Source organism: Danio rerio, chromosome 12, assembly GCF_052040795.2.
Source record: "Danio rerio strain M-AB ecotype USA chromosome 12, GRCz13ab, whole genome shotgun sequence".
Taxonomy (NCBI): Eukaryota; Metazoa; Chordata; class Actinopteri; order Cypriniformes; family Danionidae; genus Danio; species Danio rerio.
The window spans coordinates 9,175,278-9,192,597 of record NC_141032.1 but is presented as its reverse complement, the minus strand read 5'-3'; the positions used below and the strand labels follow the sequence as shown (position 1 = coordinate 9,192,597).

Here is a 17,320-nt window from a genome sequence, read left to right as displayed (position 1 = left end):
ACTTCAGTAACATAGTCCACTTAAAAGTGTGAATGAAAACAAGAGAGTAAATAGAGATTCTGATTGTCCACGCATGCCATCTTCAGGCGTCATCATTGCAGTGCATTCTGGATTAAATGAGTGCACTATATAATCGACTTTTGTTCTGGACGCCACCTGGAATGGCTGTATAGTGCCCTAGATAAGAGACGTAGTCCCTGCCCCTATGGGTTTGAGCTACACTTCCTGTTCCAAGATGACATTTATTGACTTCTGCTCAGTGAAGCATGACTTTACAGCTCTGCAGGAAGTCAACTGGCATCATAAATTGTAGATCTCCAAACAACACACAGACTTTCCTAGAAAGCCTAATAAGATGCCAGTGTAGGGAGCATTTTAAGTGTCCCAAAGCAAAGGTTGTTCTAAAGAGAAGTACAATTTTAACACTATTGCCGATATCCATCCCAAAAATGAAAGCAGTTTTGTAATACACGGCGAAGTTCAGTGAACAAATCCATTCAAGTTTGCAGTTGATGGGAAAATAGTTGATTTTATATTACAGGGTGTTTGCAGGGAAAGTTCAATTTAAAGAAAGTTATAATTATTTTGGGGGGTTTTCACATTTATTGATAGGAAAATGGAGATTTATAGACAGGAAAGTGTGGGGAGGCAGAAAGAGGGGAAGGATCAGCAACGGATCTCGATCTGGGAATGGAACTCAGGTCGCCCCAAGCACCTCAGTGCTCAACACGCTAAGCATTAGGCTATTGAGGCCAACCAATTTAAAGAATTAAGTCCCTAAAAGATATTAAAAAGTCGTAAATCCTTTTTTACATGGCATTAAATTTTGTATCCGAATGCTGAAGTTTGCCTGAATTTAATCTGAAAATATTGGTATGCTGTGTAGTTTGCAAAATCAATACAATCCGGTAAAGGTAGATAGAATACGAGGCCGGTCGGAAGTGCGATATGCACAACAATATAGCACATATTTTTTTATAACACTGCATAACAATAATTAATATTTGTACTGTGACTGTTGGGTTTAGGGTTGGAGTGGGGGTAGGAGTTAAAAATACAATTTATAGGGTAATTTAATAGATAGCATAAATAATACTCGGCACTGTTTTACATTACTGTGACGGTTGGGGTGGGGGTAGATGTTATTAAAATACAATTAATGGAAAATATAATAAATAATATAAAAAATTCTCAATAACTTTCAGCAGCAACCATATTCGATCTAGCAACAACCATACAATCCTGCTAGATTTAAAATCACGGCAATTTGTTTACTGCAGCAACCAAAGAAACGCAATTATTCCTGGTGTTATGGGCGCCACCTGCTGGATTAGTATGTGAATAACGTTTTCATTTAGGATTCGTTTCTTACAAGAACTCACTACATTTACATGGACATCTGTAATGGAATTATTTGCCTTAATCTGAATAAGACAATAATATGATTAAGGTGTTTACATGAGCTGCTTTTTGAATGTTCCTTTCATGATCCTGTTTTACATGTTATAGCACATAATTCAATTAACGCCATTGCGTCAGCACGCTATCCACATTTCTTCTGGAGTTTTTATGTAATTTCGGGTGTTTCATTTTTAATTTGTCAACTTAAATTGCAGTTTGGCACTGTCACTTTCATTTAATAACATTTCAAGCATGCCCCCTGTGACGAACGATATATTGGATGAGAGTATGAACTGCTGGAAGAGTGTTGTTTTAATGGAATTTGACAGGGCACATCGTATGGAGGGAATAAAAACCTCTGCATTTTGTGATGCAGGTGTCTGCAGTCCTTCACTAACTTGGTAGATGCAGAGAATAGTGTCAAACAGCCATGTGTACACCTACACAACGGTAATCATTGATTAAGGTGTTTACATGTCTTTGCTGAACTTTACTAATGCGACTAAAATCGGCATACTCCACATCTTAATCCGATTTCTTAGTTTAGTTCTATTTTGACGTTAGTCAGATTAAGGTAAACAAAAAATCGCTCTCTAATCAGAGTATTGTCTTAATCATATTAAAATCAGATTATTGGTGTCCATGTAAACATACTCAGTAAGTAGTACAGTATACATACTATGAGTTAAAATGTTACCAATGTTACCGGTCGAAACCTGAAGTGGCGACGAGGTCTTTAAATGTAAAGAGAGACTTTAAAAAGTTGTTGTTTTCTGTATATACCCTCTGTTACTTAAAATTTATATGGGATTCTGTGTATGTTTATTTTTAGCTGCCTTTCTAGTGCACACACATTCAGTTTCATGCCAGCCTTGGTGGTTTTTAGGCTGATCCTCTGTCTGTTTTTCGAATTTAAAGTATTACGAACAAGACTTTTTTTTTTCAGCTGGCACGGTCAGCAACACAAATCCTGTTCTTACTTTACCACAAATGAATCATCAGTTTTTATTTTAACCAGAATAAAAAAAAAATCTAATATTTCTTTATAATTAGAGAAGCATTTATTTGCAGTGACACTGCTGTTTGCAGTTTTTCAGAAACTAGTTTAAGAAGCAGTTTATAATAAACTCACAGATCAAGGCTTTCTGGTAAATATAAATATTACCTTTAGAGTTCTGAGTAACCCATCTCGCAATGTGTTTTCGACCAAGCTCCGTATTTTTTTCCACTGTCAAAAACACAAGTCTTAGTAGTGGTTGTGATCTCAGCTGTCATTATAAGGCCATTTCCTGTGTGCTGTTTTTGTAGCCTGTACTAGTCTCTGGGGTGCACCGAAGGCTCAACGCCAGCTTGTGGAAAGCAGAGTCCTTCAACCAAGAGTTTGCTGACCACCAGGGGGACCTCTTGAACTGCAAGGATGGAGTAATGTCCAACTCAGGTGTCAAAGAATTCTGGGACGGCTTTGAAGATCTCACAAGTGAGTGCCGCTTGAAGTCAACGAATAAGCTAGATACTTATTATTCGCTTCTTTTCGATGTAATCTGATCATGCTTTCTGCACAGAGCGACCCAAGGCTAAAGATGGAGAAACCGTTGTGTATCGATTGAAGGACTGGCCTTCAGGGGAAGAGTTTATGGCTTTGATGCCCTCCAGGTAGACTTATGCCGATATTCAATAATTCAATGTATGGTGATAATGAACATGCTCAGTATTGATATCACGAACACTTCAAAATGTATTGAATATTTAAACAATATTATTTAAGAGTGTTCTGGTTGTATTTGCAGTGCTGTTCTTAAAAGCAGCAAATGCTTGAAAACCTAATAGGTTAGCTTAATAGTTAATATTTCCACTTACTATAGCCCACTACATGCTAAAATGTTGACGGAAAATTCAGAATCTAGACTATTTTTAGGGCTCTTATATGTTATTACTGTGCCAAAAGGCTCCATTTGTTAACATTAGTTGCGCTATTCAATAATTCAATGTATGGTGATGATAAACACGCTCAGTATTCATATCGGGAGCACTTCAAAATAGTGAATATGTTTTCAATTATTGTTTAAGAATATTCAGATTGTATTTGCAGTGATGTTTATAAGACGTGATTGGTTAGCTTAATAATTCAAACACTAACATTTTCGCTTTATCCAGCCTACTACAGGCTAAATATTGACTGAAAGTTCTGAATCTAGACTGTTTTTAGGACTTCTATATGTTAATACTGTGCAATAAGGCTCCATTTGTTAACATTAGTTGCGTTATTAAATAATTCAATGTATCATGATTATGAATGTGCATAATATTGATTTCTCGAGCACTTCCAAATACAGTGAATACTTTTTAAATTATTGTTTAAGAATATTCAGATTGTATTTGCAGTGGTGTTCAAGACTTGATTGGTTAGCTTAATAGTTTAAACACTAATATTTTCACTTTAATCTAGCCTACTTCGTGCTAAAATAATGAATGAAAATTCTGAATCTAGACTTTTAAATGCTTTTATACATTAAATTTTGTGCAATAAGGCTTTATTTTTTAACATTTGTTAATTTAACTAAACTCACAATGAAAACAATGAACGTTTTATTAATTTTATGTTAACTATAATTTTTATGTTAACAATTATTAACATAGTAACTAATAAATTTAGCCTTTTATCCACTGTTGATTTTAATTCATTGACTAACATGTACAATTGAAACTTTATTGTAAAGTGTTGCCTATTGTACTTTATTATGATTTTATGCAATTGAATTAATTTATTTACTCTGAACATGTACAGTATGTACAAAAAACTATTTCTTTTGGTTATCATGTTTATCTTTTAAAGTATATTCAAGTCAATACCTTGAGAATACCGTATACTCTGATAAAACAGGATGTCCAACATTTTAGGCCTAAAATTTTAGACCTCCTAAAATATCTTAAATTTCAAAAACATTTTTAGGCCTAAAATTGTAGGCCCTATAAAGTCTTAAATTCACTGATGTGATGTGTTGTGTGTCTTAAATAATTTTAAACAAGTCTTAATTTTCCAGATAAAGCAACACAACATACTTTTAACATGTTAAACTTGTCATTAAAACAAAAAATACAACTAGACTCTATACAGCCAGAGTTTTCTTGTTTTTGACACATGTATGTAGTTTTGATTTATTTATTTTTTATTGCAAGCAAAAACCCAACCAGGCCATTAGAAATAATAATTAGTGTTTAGTCCTGTGTAAGTCTTAAATTTAATTCATAATGGTCTTAAAAGGGTCTTAAGAAGTCTTAAATTTGACTTGATGAAACCTGCAAAAACCCTGTAAAAGCTTCAAAAATTAATCACAAAAAATTTGATACCTTCATCCAGGTACCTCATAAACACTAGAACACAAGACGACATGCTAATTCAGATATTGCTTTAGGGCTTGTAAATGCTGGTTTTAAAATGTGCTTGATGTCATTGTTTAGGTATGATGATTTGATGAAGAACCTCCCCATGCCTGAATATTCAGACCCGGAGGGAAACCTCAACCTGGCCTCCCATCTGCCCACCTTCTTTGTGCGGCCGGATCTGGGCCCTCGCCTCTGCTGCGCATATGGTACTACAGCTCCCTCTGTCTCTCACACACTCAGACACACTTTTGATTTCTGGCTTATCTTGTTTTCTGTTTTGGTTTACCACATTTTACTTCAGTATTTATTACAATATTATGTTCAGTTACAGGAAGGAACATTTCCCAAAAGAAAAAGTGTAAAGAAAATTTGTCAATTTTAAATTTTGATTTAAATTTTAGGTCAATAAAATAAAATAAAATAAGATAAAATAAGATAAAATAAAATAAATATTATTTTTATGACAATTAGGAATATTTTCCACCACAATCGACTGATTAAAAAAAAACATATGAAGAGTTTAGATGCAAAATCCTTTAAGTGCCATCTAAATTTTTTTTTCTGAAATTAGCATTTTTTCTCAGCCTCTTATATTAATTTTCAGTTATTTTAAAGTCAATGAAAAACTTGTTCATTACCAAGAATAATAGAAAACTGCTCATTTCAGAAGAAAATTTCAGATTGCACTTTTATGCATTCATATTAAAATAAAACACGTGGTGTTTATTGTTTTTATTGTAATTATACTTCATTTATTTATATTTAAACTTAAATTTAAAAAGACTGAACCATATGGTGCAAATTAGGACTGTCAATTGATTTAAAAATGTTATGGCTCTAGTTGAAATCATGGTCCTTGGAAAATTATAATTATTCGCAAATTTTAAATATACAATTTAAACGTAGAAGTGTTGTGTTGAAATGAAATGCAGGACGAGTTTAAGAAAACAGATCATCTAGTTTTATCATCTTATTATTCTTATTATTTACAATATTTAACTTGCCGTGCAGTTGCCAGTTGTCATTGATTAATTGCGCCAAGGTAATTTTGGTCACTTCTGATGCCCAGTGGTCTCCAGTAAGTGCAATGGAAGTGCCTTCTGCAAATTGATTTACTTTTTTATTTTTGCCATTTTCTGTTGTACAATTCATGTAGCTTTGAATTAATAGTTAGCCTTAAAGGTAACTGGTACAGTAATGAACAATGTTGATGGATATGTGCATTGCCATTTAGTGATCAGGAATCAGTTAGGTTTGCAGTTGTTTTTTTGTTGGCAGGCCCATCAGCAAAAAAATAAGCACACGCTAATTTGGTTTTATCTGGAAGCAGTTTATAATGAAACTTTCCATTCAGCACAAAATGTTTGCTGTACTCTTATTATCACACAATGAAAGGACTGTGGTGATGGCAAAAACCTTATCAAATCATTCATTTGTGTTAAAGAAATCTTAACGCGTTATCACATGCCATCGTGTTTATGTTGACAGCACAATTTAGTGTTCACATTTCTGTTCATCTTTCTAAACAATAGTTTTAAATCTAATTTCTATTAACTGGTTTATCTTTGCCATGATTACAGGACACAATATTTGACTAGATATTTTTAAGATACTAGTTTTCAGCTTTAAGTGTGATTTAAATGCTTTACTAGGTTAATGAGGTTAATCAGCCAAATTAGGGTAATTAGGCACGTCATTGTATAACAGTGGTTTGTTCTGTTGACAATACAACAACAATATTGCCTAAAGGGGCTAATAATATTGCCCTTAAAATGTTTTTTTTTTTTTTTTTTTTAATGAAAAGCTGCTTTTACCCTAGCTAAAATAAGTCAATTAAGACTTTCTCCAGAACAAAAAAAATATTACAGGAAATACCGTGGAAAAATTCCTTGCTAAACATCATTAACTGTATGTAAACCTTGATGCCTGAAACACAGTGAACTGAATGAAATATGATCCATGTCACAGGTGTGGCAGCATCTCAGGAGCAGGATTTCGGCACTGCTAACCTGCACATGGAGGTGTCTGACGTGATCAGCGTGCTGGTTTACGTCGGAGTGGCAAAAGGGAATGGCGTCTTGTCCAAAACAGGTAAGTCTGAGATTCATCCGCCACACAACTGTCATTTACTGTCCATTAACTCAGTGAAAGATGTGGAGGGGGAAAAGCTTCCTGCTTGAACAGAAATGTTCCATAAACCCCTGAGCTCAGAGGAAGAAAAAAAAAAAACACAAAACATGGTTTCCACCCTGGAAACAATGAAATGTGAGAGATGCATCTGGAAGGAGTTTTCCCTGCCTGTGCATTGCCATAGCAGCACTGCAAAGAGCTTTTCTCTCAGCACTTAACGAGAGTGAATCAGTAAAACCTTCACATTAACAGAGGCTTAATATGAACTAAAATCCAGCTGGAGCTTTTATTTCTTCCACTCTCTTTCATCGTCTATAGTGGGATGTCAGCTACTTTAGGCAGATCTAAAACATTCAAGATTTAATGTTACATCTAAACATCATTGGTTCTCAGTCATTTTGACCCCAATTGTCCTAAACAGTAAAAAATATATTTGTTTCTGTCCAGAAATTATATATTAGAGCTTGTCAAAACTACAAAAATTCTTTCATATTTCTATATTCTTTGTAAAAATGCTCATGACATTTAAAAATTACATTGGTAACAAAAAAACTTACACAAATAATCAAATCAAATCACTTTTTATAGTCACATCATCAGCAGCACGAGTGCTATGATGAGTGAAAAGCTTAGGTGCTGGCTCCAGACAGTACAAAATACAGACAGTGCAAATACAACGACAGTGCAAAATATAGCAGCATACTCCTAAAAAAAAAAATAATAAAATAAAATAAAATAAAATAAAATAAAATAAAATAAAATAAAATAAAATAAAAATAAATAAATAAATAAATAAATAAATAAATAAATAAATAAATAAATAAATAAATAAATAAAGAGGACAATGTAAAATTGACAGCAATATGTACAATGTCCACATAGTTGTAGGCAGTATTGTTTCAAGTATGGATTGGTTAAAGTGCAGTGCATGCTACATATTGATGGTGTGCAGTGAGGGGTATGGAAGAGTCTGTGTGGGGTGTGTTAGTGTTCATCAGCCTGATAGTCTGAGGGAAGAAACTTTCCTTCAGCCGGCGAGTGCGTGACCGGATGCTGCGAAACCATCTGCCTGAGGGTAGCAGAGAGAAAAGTTTATGGCATGGGTGGCTGGAGTCGCTGATAATTTTTTTGGCTTTACTCATGCACCGCCTGGTGTAGATATCCTAGAGGGAGGAAAGCTCACCTCCTACTACGCGTCCAGCAGTTCGCACAATCCTATGTAGGCCTTTGCGATTTCTGCTGGTGCTATTTCCATACCAGGTGGTGATACAGCCAGACAGGATGCTCTCCTGTAATAAGTTTTTCCAACTTTAATTTTTACACTAATGCTAGGGTACAATGCACATGAGGATGATTATCAGCACAGTATGCACAGCCTGATTTTTTTCTACCCTCCATATATTAGTTAAATTAGACAAAATTTGTTTGTATGCAAAGTGGCAACACCCATGCCATGCACATTCTGGGAAAAACTATTTGGTAACACTTTAAAATAGTGGTTCATTAGTTCATGTATCTATTAACATGAACAAACAATTAGTAATACATTATTATATCATTTATTCATCTTCGTTATCGTTGGTAAACGTTATTTTAAGGGCACCTATGAATAAAATCATCTTTTGTAAGCTGTTTGGACAGAACTGTGTGGATTATTAGTGTGTCCACAGTCAAACTGGGGTATGACTTTAAAACAGGATCCAAATCCCTCCCATTTTGAGGCCCACCGCAACACGGCGTAGGAGTTTGGTTTCCTCACCCACCGAATTGATTGACAGACATGTATTAACATGTATCTGTAGTAATATGTATAATCAAATCCACAAGACAGGACATGAGCAATGCAACTGGGATTAAAAGTTCTGTTCAGCTCGCTGTGATCATCTGCACCTCAAGAATGAGTTTTACAAGTATTTCAAGAGTTCACACTTAGATATTGCTTGACAACTGTAAGCAGGTTTGGCATGCTGTCCCGGGAGAGAACCCTGAGCTTGGAGATAGTTGAGCCCAGGGCTCCCGCCAGGTCCATAGAGCATGTGAGGGGAGTACGAGATCAGGTGGTTCTCGAGAGCTCCCCTTTTTAAAAGGAGGAGAAAGGGGGTGGATGGGGGGTTTCTTCGGAAAACGAAGATAAGGGAGTAATATCTAGCTAGGCTATTTATAGTAAGTTAGGATAGATCTGATTGGCTAACTAATGAGTGTAGATAGGTGGCCAGCTGCAGTCAGTTATATCACGGGCTCCTCTCGAAATTAGTTTAAAAACTTCACAATGTTTATAAAACAGTGCATGTATGTAATAAAGACAGTAGAATCACTGCGTAATTCATCACCACAGGCACATTGTGTCAGCACAATTATAAAAGAAGATGCTGCAATCCTGGTTTGTGGATCAGGCTTATTTTGTAAATTAACATAATGGATGTCCATACAGCAGTGTATATTATTGTGTATCCTGTCACATTAGCCGAGACAAATTTTATAACGACATTGTGTGAGACACATCGTTGCCAAGGCTAGAAATAACTTCACAACAAATATATCAAATAACCATTGGGAAACTTCTTGCTGTAGTAAGGGAGATCTGCTTCATTCTTGTCGGTCACTGTGCTGTTTATCTGGCATGAGAAGCAGCAGGTGTAGGCTACACGCACGTGGGAACGATGGCGTGGAGAACCAGCTTATTTGCATTAAAGGCACAGACAACAAAAACAGCTACATTGTCCAAACAGCTCAAATTTCCGAGATTTAAAAAGATATATTCAATAATCTGATGGGTGTTTTGAGCTGAAACCCTACAGACACATTCCGGGGACACAAAAGACTTTTATTAAATCTTAAAAAAGGTTTGAAATAGGCGGTCTTTAAGTACGTGACAACTTTGCATTTTAATAATGCATTAGTAAATGTTGAACTATGATGAATAAATGCTTTACAAGATTATTCACACTTAGTTAATGTTAGCAAATACATGAACTAATGGACCATTATTCTAAAGTGTTACCAAAAATTGTCCAGAACAAAAGTGTATATTTAATTGCTTTCGAAAGTTTGTCGAGAAGAAATGACTTCAATGTTCAACATGTTTAATAAAAGACACACATTCATTTCGATTTGTAATTGTGGTCTTTACTATACCTTTAAAATTCTGATTATTTATTTCGACAGCACTGCTGTAGTTGACACTGAAGACTTTGCTGAGTAATCATGTAAATGATGTTGATATACTTCCTCCCTCACTTTTTGATTTTAAGGTTTTAAGTAATTTTACAGTTGTGCTCCTCCTTCCTGCGATGACTTGTCTATTTTTATCTGCCGTCTCATGGGCAGACATGAGGAGAATATATAAAAGCCAGACTCCCACACATACTGCTTGCCATTAATTTTTAAACATCGCTCCGTCTTCAAAAGAGGACAGCGCTGCCTGCTTTTATAATAAATTAAGCTGACTGTGTGATGTGTTTGCCGTGTAACCGCATGAGCGTGTTTGTGCCAAACACACAGGAGTGCTGAAGAGGCTGGAGGAGGAAGATCTGGATGACAACGTCAAGAAAAGATTAAAGGACTCGAGCGAGACTCCGGGAGCCTTGTGGCACATCTACACCAGCAAAGACGGCGAGAAGATTAAAGAGTTCCTGCACAAGGTTATTTTCATTTGATTTCTCGGCTGATCTTGAAATAATACGGTGGATCATCGGAGTGACGCTCACTCTCAAGTGTCCTCATAAAACCTTTTTCCCTCTCTTGCACAAAAAAGTTTTATAGGATTCATATCATTTATTTTTTCTGGAGCAGTGGTTCTCAACTAGTTTGGCTATGGCACACATATTTTCTAAGGGCCATTAAGCCATGACCAGGGCATGTTTTTGCTATTTCTGCGAGTATAGTAACTAAAAAATCATAACATGAAATTAAAAATAATAACTTTTATTTGAGATTTCCGATGCAAATACAATTAGAACCTCTTGAAAAATATATACTAAAAGACAGAAAATATTACTTTACAAACTGTATTGTAAATAAATCATATAAACATTTGCATATTATTCAATAATACTACTGAAATAATATGAAAACTATATTTATATAGGTGAGCAATATCCACACCAGTAGCAGTGCGATATGGCTGTATATCGGCACTGATGGGAGGCGTACGTTGTCTCGAGGCCGCAGGCTGACTCAGTGTCCCACCAGTGACGATATACAGCCACATCGCAATGCTATGAATGTAGTATTGTGTTTATACAACAGTTTGACAGCATAAATGTGTATATAAAAAGAAAATCAAACACAGAAAGTCTCTAAAATCCTTTTAAAAGAGAAACTACTTTCTTCCGCCATTCATTCACACCTGCAGCTGATGTCAGAACAGCAGAATTTGTTGCTACTTCAAAAACGTCACTATGGAGCTAGTATTTGAATGATTCTCTAGCATAATGTCTTAAATCAACGGTTCCCAACAGGGGGGTCCATATTTGAAAAAATTCTTAGCAGTGGACAATAGTATTACTGAAATGACTATACAAACTGAATAAATATATATTTACACTAGTGGTGGGCCATTAATGCAAGATTCTTATCGTCTGATAAAATAATAATTGCCGTTAATCTATTCTCAAAGTTGGGTTGGGGGCTGGTTCTATTCTATGCAAGCTATGATGACTTTCACCTTGATATATTGGTGCGCATGTATACCTGACCGGTGAGCGGTCAGACAAAAGAGTGAACCTTCTGAATCAAATCAGCAGTTTCACTTTAACTCATGAACATTTCATTCACCCCCTGTGAATAACGCAAATAAGGAGTAAGGACTGGTGAGAGTGTTATGGAATTTAATAGTGTACGCCAAATAGAAAGAAAAAAACCTTCCGCATTTCGCAATGAGTTTGTGTGTGTGTGTGCGGTCCTTTACTGACAGCCGCTTGTGGATCTTGTTGGAAAATATGGCGAAAGGTCCTAAAGATCGCGGTGTTTAATTAAGGCATTTAATAATGCCACTAATATATGCATACTCCACATCTTAATTCCATTTCTGTTTAGTTCAGTTATGACTTTTGTTGGATTAATGAGTTTTTCAAGCAGTTTGTGATGCATTTTGGAAACAGGTGATGAGCCCCTGGTCTAATTCGCCACCTGGCTTGAGGAACCCATTCTCAAATACTTATTATTTGGGTAGCACACATATTCTGAACGCCTTCGGCAGAATTCAATGAGCCATTTTAATCTAGAAATTTTATCTAATCTTGGAATAAATCTAAATTAAAAAATTATATCTATGCACCTATTTAATAAACATACCGTTTGTTTGAAAACAACATTTTTTGTCATCATTACTGCAAACTTATATGAGTGATTATATCATTAAATGTGGAGGGGGGCCTTACAATATTTTCTGCGGAAAAAGGGGGTCTCAGGCAAAAAAAGGTTGGGAACCACTGCCTTAAATGATGACAAAACAGGTGATTTTTTTTGCAACCCAACTCTTTCCTAGAGTATGTAGTTCTTTAGTTTTTTTTTTCTAACTCACTGTTTGTAAATGTTTGGACATAACAGGTGGCGAAAGAGCAGGGTGTGGAGATCGCAGCAGATCACGACCCCATCCGTGATTCCAGCTACTACTTGAGCCGAAAGCTACGTCAGCGGCTGCTGGATGAACATGGCATTCAGGGCTGGACTGTGGTGCAGTTTCTGGGTGATTCAGTCCTGATCCCGGCAGGAGCTCTGCACCAGGTATCAGCACACTTCTGCAGTTACACAAAACACATTAAGCTGCATTTACACTACTAAGCCTTGTTGCAATGAGGTAGGCCTGTCAGAATAATCAATATATCGACTTATCACACAACACGTGGACATGACCTCAATCATTTTTGGTGAAGCAATATATATCACCAATACATAAAAACCAATTCTAGTAATATTTTAGCTGATTTCGCAGCATCTCTATCTCTATTGGACGTGTCAGTGTCAGTATGGTTAGAAAAACACTGTAGTATTTACTATAAATTACTATAGTATATTTTCATGTGGGTGTCTGATGACTGAAAATAGATCTGGTAGCAGATATCGCAGCCTCTGTTACTTTTTACCTTGCACTTTTTTGATAAAATGTATTATTATTTATATGTTTAGGATATGTGTTTTCACTTTCTGATTCCAATGCCTGATTATTAAATAGTTAAAATGACTATAACTATTTTAAATATTCTTAAGAATAAAATGTGTTCTCTGGAAGAGTGTACTTGCATTGTGATGATATTATATTGTCATTCTGGCATTATATACTGAGTGGCCTAAAAAGGCAATGATATCGTTTATCGCTATATATTTTGGTGCAATATATCGTACAACGCAACAGATATTGCGACTGGACTAATTTCTTGTGCTGTTTGATTTATAGAGCATATGAAAATACAATCTCAGATGACATATTGATGGTAACCTGAGGGGCTCTTAGAATTGGACTAGGGATTTGTTTTCTGGTCACAAGGATATTGTGTTTATATGGTGTTCAGTACAATTGAGTACACCCCATTTTGAAAATGAATATTTTTTTTCCATTTCTCAGTGAATATAGGCAATGTATTTTGGTGCGTTTAAACAAAACGGATTTATTGAACAGATATATTTATTGAAATAATATTTTAGTCACCGAGCATATTTAGAAATTGAGGACTGCTCGATTATGGGAAGAATCATAATCGCGATTATTTTGGTCATAATTGTAATTACGATTATTTAAAACGATTATCAGTTGAAGTCAAAATTATCCGCCCTCCTGTAAATTTAGTTTTTTTATATATAAATATTACCCAAATGATGTTTAACAGAGGAATTTTTCACAGTATTTCCTATAATATTTTTTCTTCTAGAGAAAGGCTTATTTGTTATATATTCTGGAGAAAAGCTTATTTGTTATATATATTTTTTCACCCCTCAGAATTTTTTATTTTTTTTTTCCTGAGGGGTGATTTTGAATTGACAGATGGGGCCAGACATTCCCCACCCCTGCTATAAGTAGACATATATGTGGTTGAATTATTAAAAAACTAAATCTACTAATAATTTTCACTTGACATCTTTCTTGGTATTGTTTACATTTCGGTTTCAATACCAAATCACTATAGTTTTTATCACAAGGGTTAAAACACACAGTAGAATTCAGTTCTGTGAATATGATCATGTCAAAATTATCAGCCCCTTTAAGCTATATTTTTTGTGATAGGCTACAGAACAGACCATGGTTATACAATAACTTTCCCTATAAACAACCCTAACCTGCCTAGTTAACCTAATTAACCCAGTTAAGCCTTTAAATGTCATGTTTAGCTGTATAGAAGTGTCTTGAAAAGACAAATATTACTTACTGTCATCATGGCAAAGATAAAATAAATCAGTTATTAGAGATGAGTTATTAAAACTATTATGTTTAAAAATGTGTTAAAAAAATCTGCTCTCCGTAAAACAGAAATTCTGACTTCAACTGTACATAAATCCTATCCTATTATGCTAAAACACATAAACTACATCAATCAGACAACAGAAGTCTTGTAATAGATTGTGTACACAATGTAAAATTTTTATTATATTGATGATATATTATATTGATTATAAATATGAACAGTTGAAATCTGTATGCTTATTGTTTAACAGGAATTTTTCACAGTATTTACTATAATATTTTTTCTTCTGGAGAAACTCTTATTTGTGTTATTTTGGCTAGAATAAAAGCAGTTTTTATTTTTTTTTAAACCATTTTAAAGTCAATATTATTATCCCCCTTAAGCAATATTTTTATTGATTTCCTACAGAACAAACCATCATTATACAATGACAATAACTTGCTTAATTAACCTAGTTAAGCCTCCAAATGTCACTTTTAGCTTGAAAAATGTCTAGTCAAATATTATTTACTGTCATCATAGCTAAAATAAAAGAAATCAGTTATTAGAATTAAGCTTTTAAAACTATTATGCTTAAAAATGTGTTGAAAAAATCTCTCCGTTTAACAGAGATTGGGGAAAAATATGCAGGAGGGTTAATAAATCAGACTTTAACTCTATATAGTTGATTTTTTGGGTAACTGCACTTGTATCAGTCAACCTTTACTACTAAACATCCTCTTTTACTAGCCAATGTCCAACAGTGCTGTATATGCATCTTCATGACATCAGCTCATGTTTGTGTGTTCAGGTGCAGAATCTTCACAGCTGCATTCAGGTGATCAATGACTTCGTGTCTCCAGAGCACGTGGGGCATTCCTTTCACTTAACACAAGAACTCAGATCCTCCAAAGAGGAGATGAACTACGAAGATAAGCTACAGGTACGCTAAGCACACAACGGATATTACATGAGGAACACATGTCTCACGATCATTCATCAGTTCACATGTGAGTCCGAGTCATGTTTCTAACAGCCTGCCGTTTGTCTCAGGTCAAGAACATCTTCTACCACTGCGTGAAGGACGCCGTGGGCACATTGAAGAGGAGCTGTGCTGAGGAGGAAGAGGAGAGCAACTCATGACAGCCGTCCACACGCACGCACACACCGCCAACCTCCAGTGCCAAGTAGACCACACCAACACCACCCGTCTGACAGCTAGCGTTCGTCTGTCCGTTTGCTTTCCTTTCCCTCTCCTTCTTTCATACTGTATAGTTTCAGTATTTATTTTCAGGCGTTCTGTTCTCGATCAAATGTAAATGTGACTTGTACAGTTTGCTAATGGATTTCACTACTTTTGGAGACTTGGAGTTACTGTGAGAGAGATCCACCATCTCGTGTCCTCATGCCATATCTTTTGAGAAAAACAAAACAAAACAAGAACTGCCAAACAATTGTAAACATTGTACAGTTCTGTTATTATGTAAAGAAAGACTTAATAACACACGTCAGCATTTTATTAAGAAGTATTCACTGTAAAATGGAGACATTTGCAAAAAAAAAGAAAAAAGAAAGAAAAAAGTTGTAATTTATTTAAGAAAATTGTCGTTTTTTCTGCTTTTTATGTTCAGATTTACTATGGTGAACTTTTGAAGTTCGATGGAAAAAGGAAAATCGTACTATGCTGTGTAAATATATACATATATACATTCACTGATGTATTTTTTTAAACATGGCTTGCTTCAATTTCAAATTTTAAAGTGCAAGTGTTACATGCTTTGTACATTGAAGTTCAAAAGGGTTTTACATTTTCCATTAAAATGGATTTATCAAATATCCGCCTGCCGTTTGCCTTATTGATAAGCCGGAGGTCAGAAATTCAAATCTGCAGGGGTTTCTTTGGCTAACAATGAGGGTTTCAAAATAAATAATAATTGGACATGTTAACGCTTCAGATATGTATATTCATCATCATTTGCATGACTAATTTACAGCAGGGGTTCCCAAACCTTTCAACCTGCAACCCTCATGCCAGTGACTCGCGACACCCAATATCCTCTGAGGTGGTTATACATACAGAAAACTTGCATGCGAGTCTATTCTTTGTTTTTTTTTTATGTATGCGAGTGATGTAAATGTGCCAGAAAGTTTAACCTGCTATTATAAAATCAACCTGACGCTATTGCTGTGTCTTTAATATAATGCAATTACCCCAGGGGTCGCAATCCAATAAAACTAGTTACTATAAGCTACTATGGTAACTATGAAGTATAGAGTAACTAGAAACAACATTTTTTTCTCTTCAGGAGGTTATGGATAAAATATAGTCATTCTTACGGTTTAATAAAAATAAATCGATTTTTGGAAATCACCAGGAGACACCCGTTCATTGTCCCGCAACCCCTCCTCGGGGTGTCCCGACCCACACTTTGAAAACCACTGATTTACAGTATGGTTAGTATTCATACAAAAAAAAGATGGTTTTGCTTTGTTGGCATTCTCATAATGAACAGCAGAGGGAGCTCTCGACAAATCGAGCTTGAGTGAGATCAAATAAACATTCACTTATAGTGCAGTTGCTGTTTTATAACAGGGGTTTTCAAATATGCTTCATTCTGTATGAAGATTCCATTTACAATGAGAAATATTTTTATTATAAATGGGTCTGAAGATTTATTTGGAAAATATTTAATTCGTATTTTGCTACATTTCTAATTAACTAAATGGGTTCTCAATCCAGACCACATCTGTGGAATAAAGTGTACCAAATAATTCTTTGCAAAACCGTCAAACCCACATTTGAATAACATTTCCCAAAACAAAATGCATAAACTATAACAGTATTCAAACGAACCATTCTTCAACTGTGTCCCAAGTATCCAGCTTTTATACATACCATGTAAAGTCGAATGTATACTCGCTTTAGTTTAACCCAAGGATGTAGGTTTGCACTTATATATATATATATATATATATATAGTTGAAGTCAGAAATATAAGACCCCCTGTTTTTCACCATTATGAGAT

General features: G+C 35.0%; 1 protein-coding gene and 1 long non-coding RNA gene across 53 annotated transcripts in view; one reads left to right on the top strand and one right to left on the bottom strand.

Annotated features, from left to right (window-relative positions):
- Positions 1-16,128, top strand: part of jmjd1cb (jumonji domain containing 1Cb) — a 231,102-nt gene extending 214,974 nt beyond the window's left edge. For all 50 annotated transcript variants that reach the window (XM_087275822.1, XM_087275820.1, XM_087275821.1 and 47 more), the window contains 8 exons: positions 2,710-2,878; positions 2,964-3,054; positions 4,861-4,991; positions 6,754-6,876; positions 10,417-10,556; positions 12,466-12,642; positions 15,106-15,237; positions 15,348-16,128. In XM_087275822.1, coding sequence (XP_087131948.1) covers positions 2,710-2,878; positions 2,964-3,054; positions 4,861-4,991; positions 6,754-6,876; positions 10,417-10,556; positions 12,466-12,642; positions 15,106-15,237; positions 15,348-15,437 — 1,053 coding nt within the window. In that variant the 3' untranslated portion in view covers positions 15,438-16,128. The remainder of the gene's footprint in view (positions 1-2,709; positions 2,879-2,963; positions 3,055-4,860; positions 4,992-6,753; positions 6,877-10,416; positions 10,557-12,465; positions 12,643-15,105; positions 15,238-15,347) is intronic.
- The window catches only part of LOC147834393 (uncharacterized), a 529,770-nt gene that overhangs the window by 348,397 nt on the left and 164,053 nt on the right, over positions 1-17,320 (bottom strand). The window lies entirely within an intron of this gene.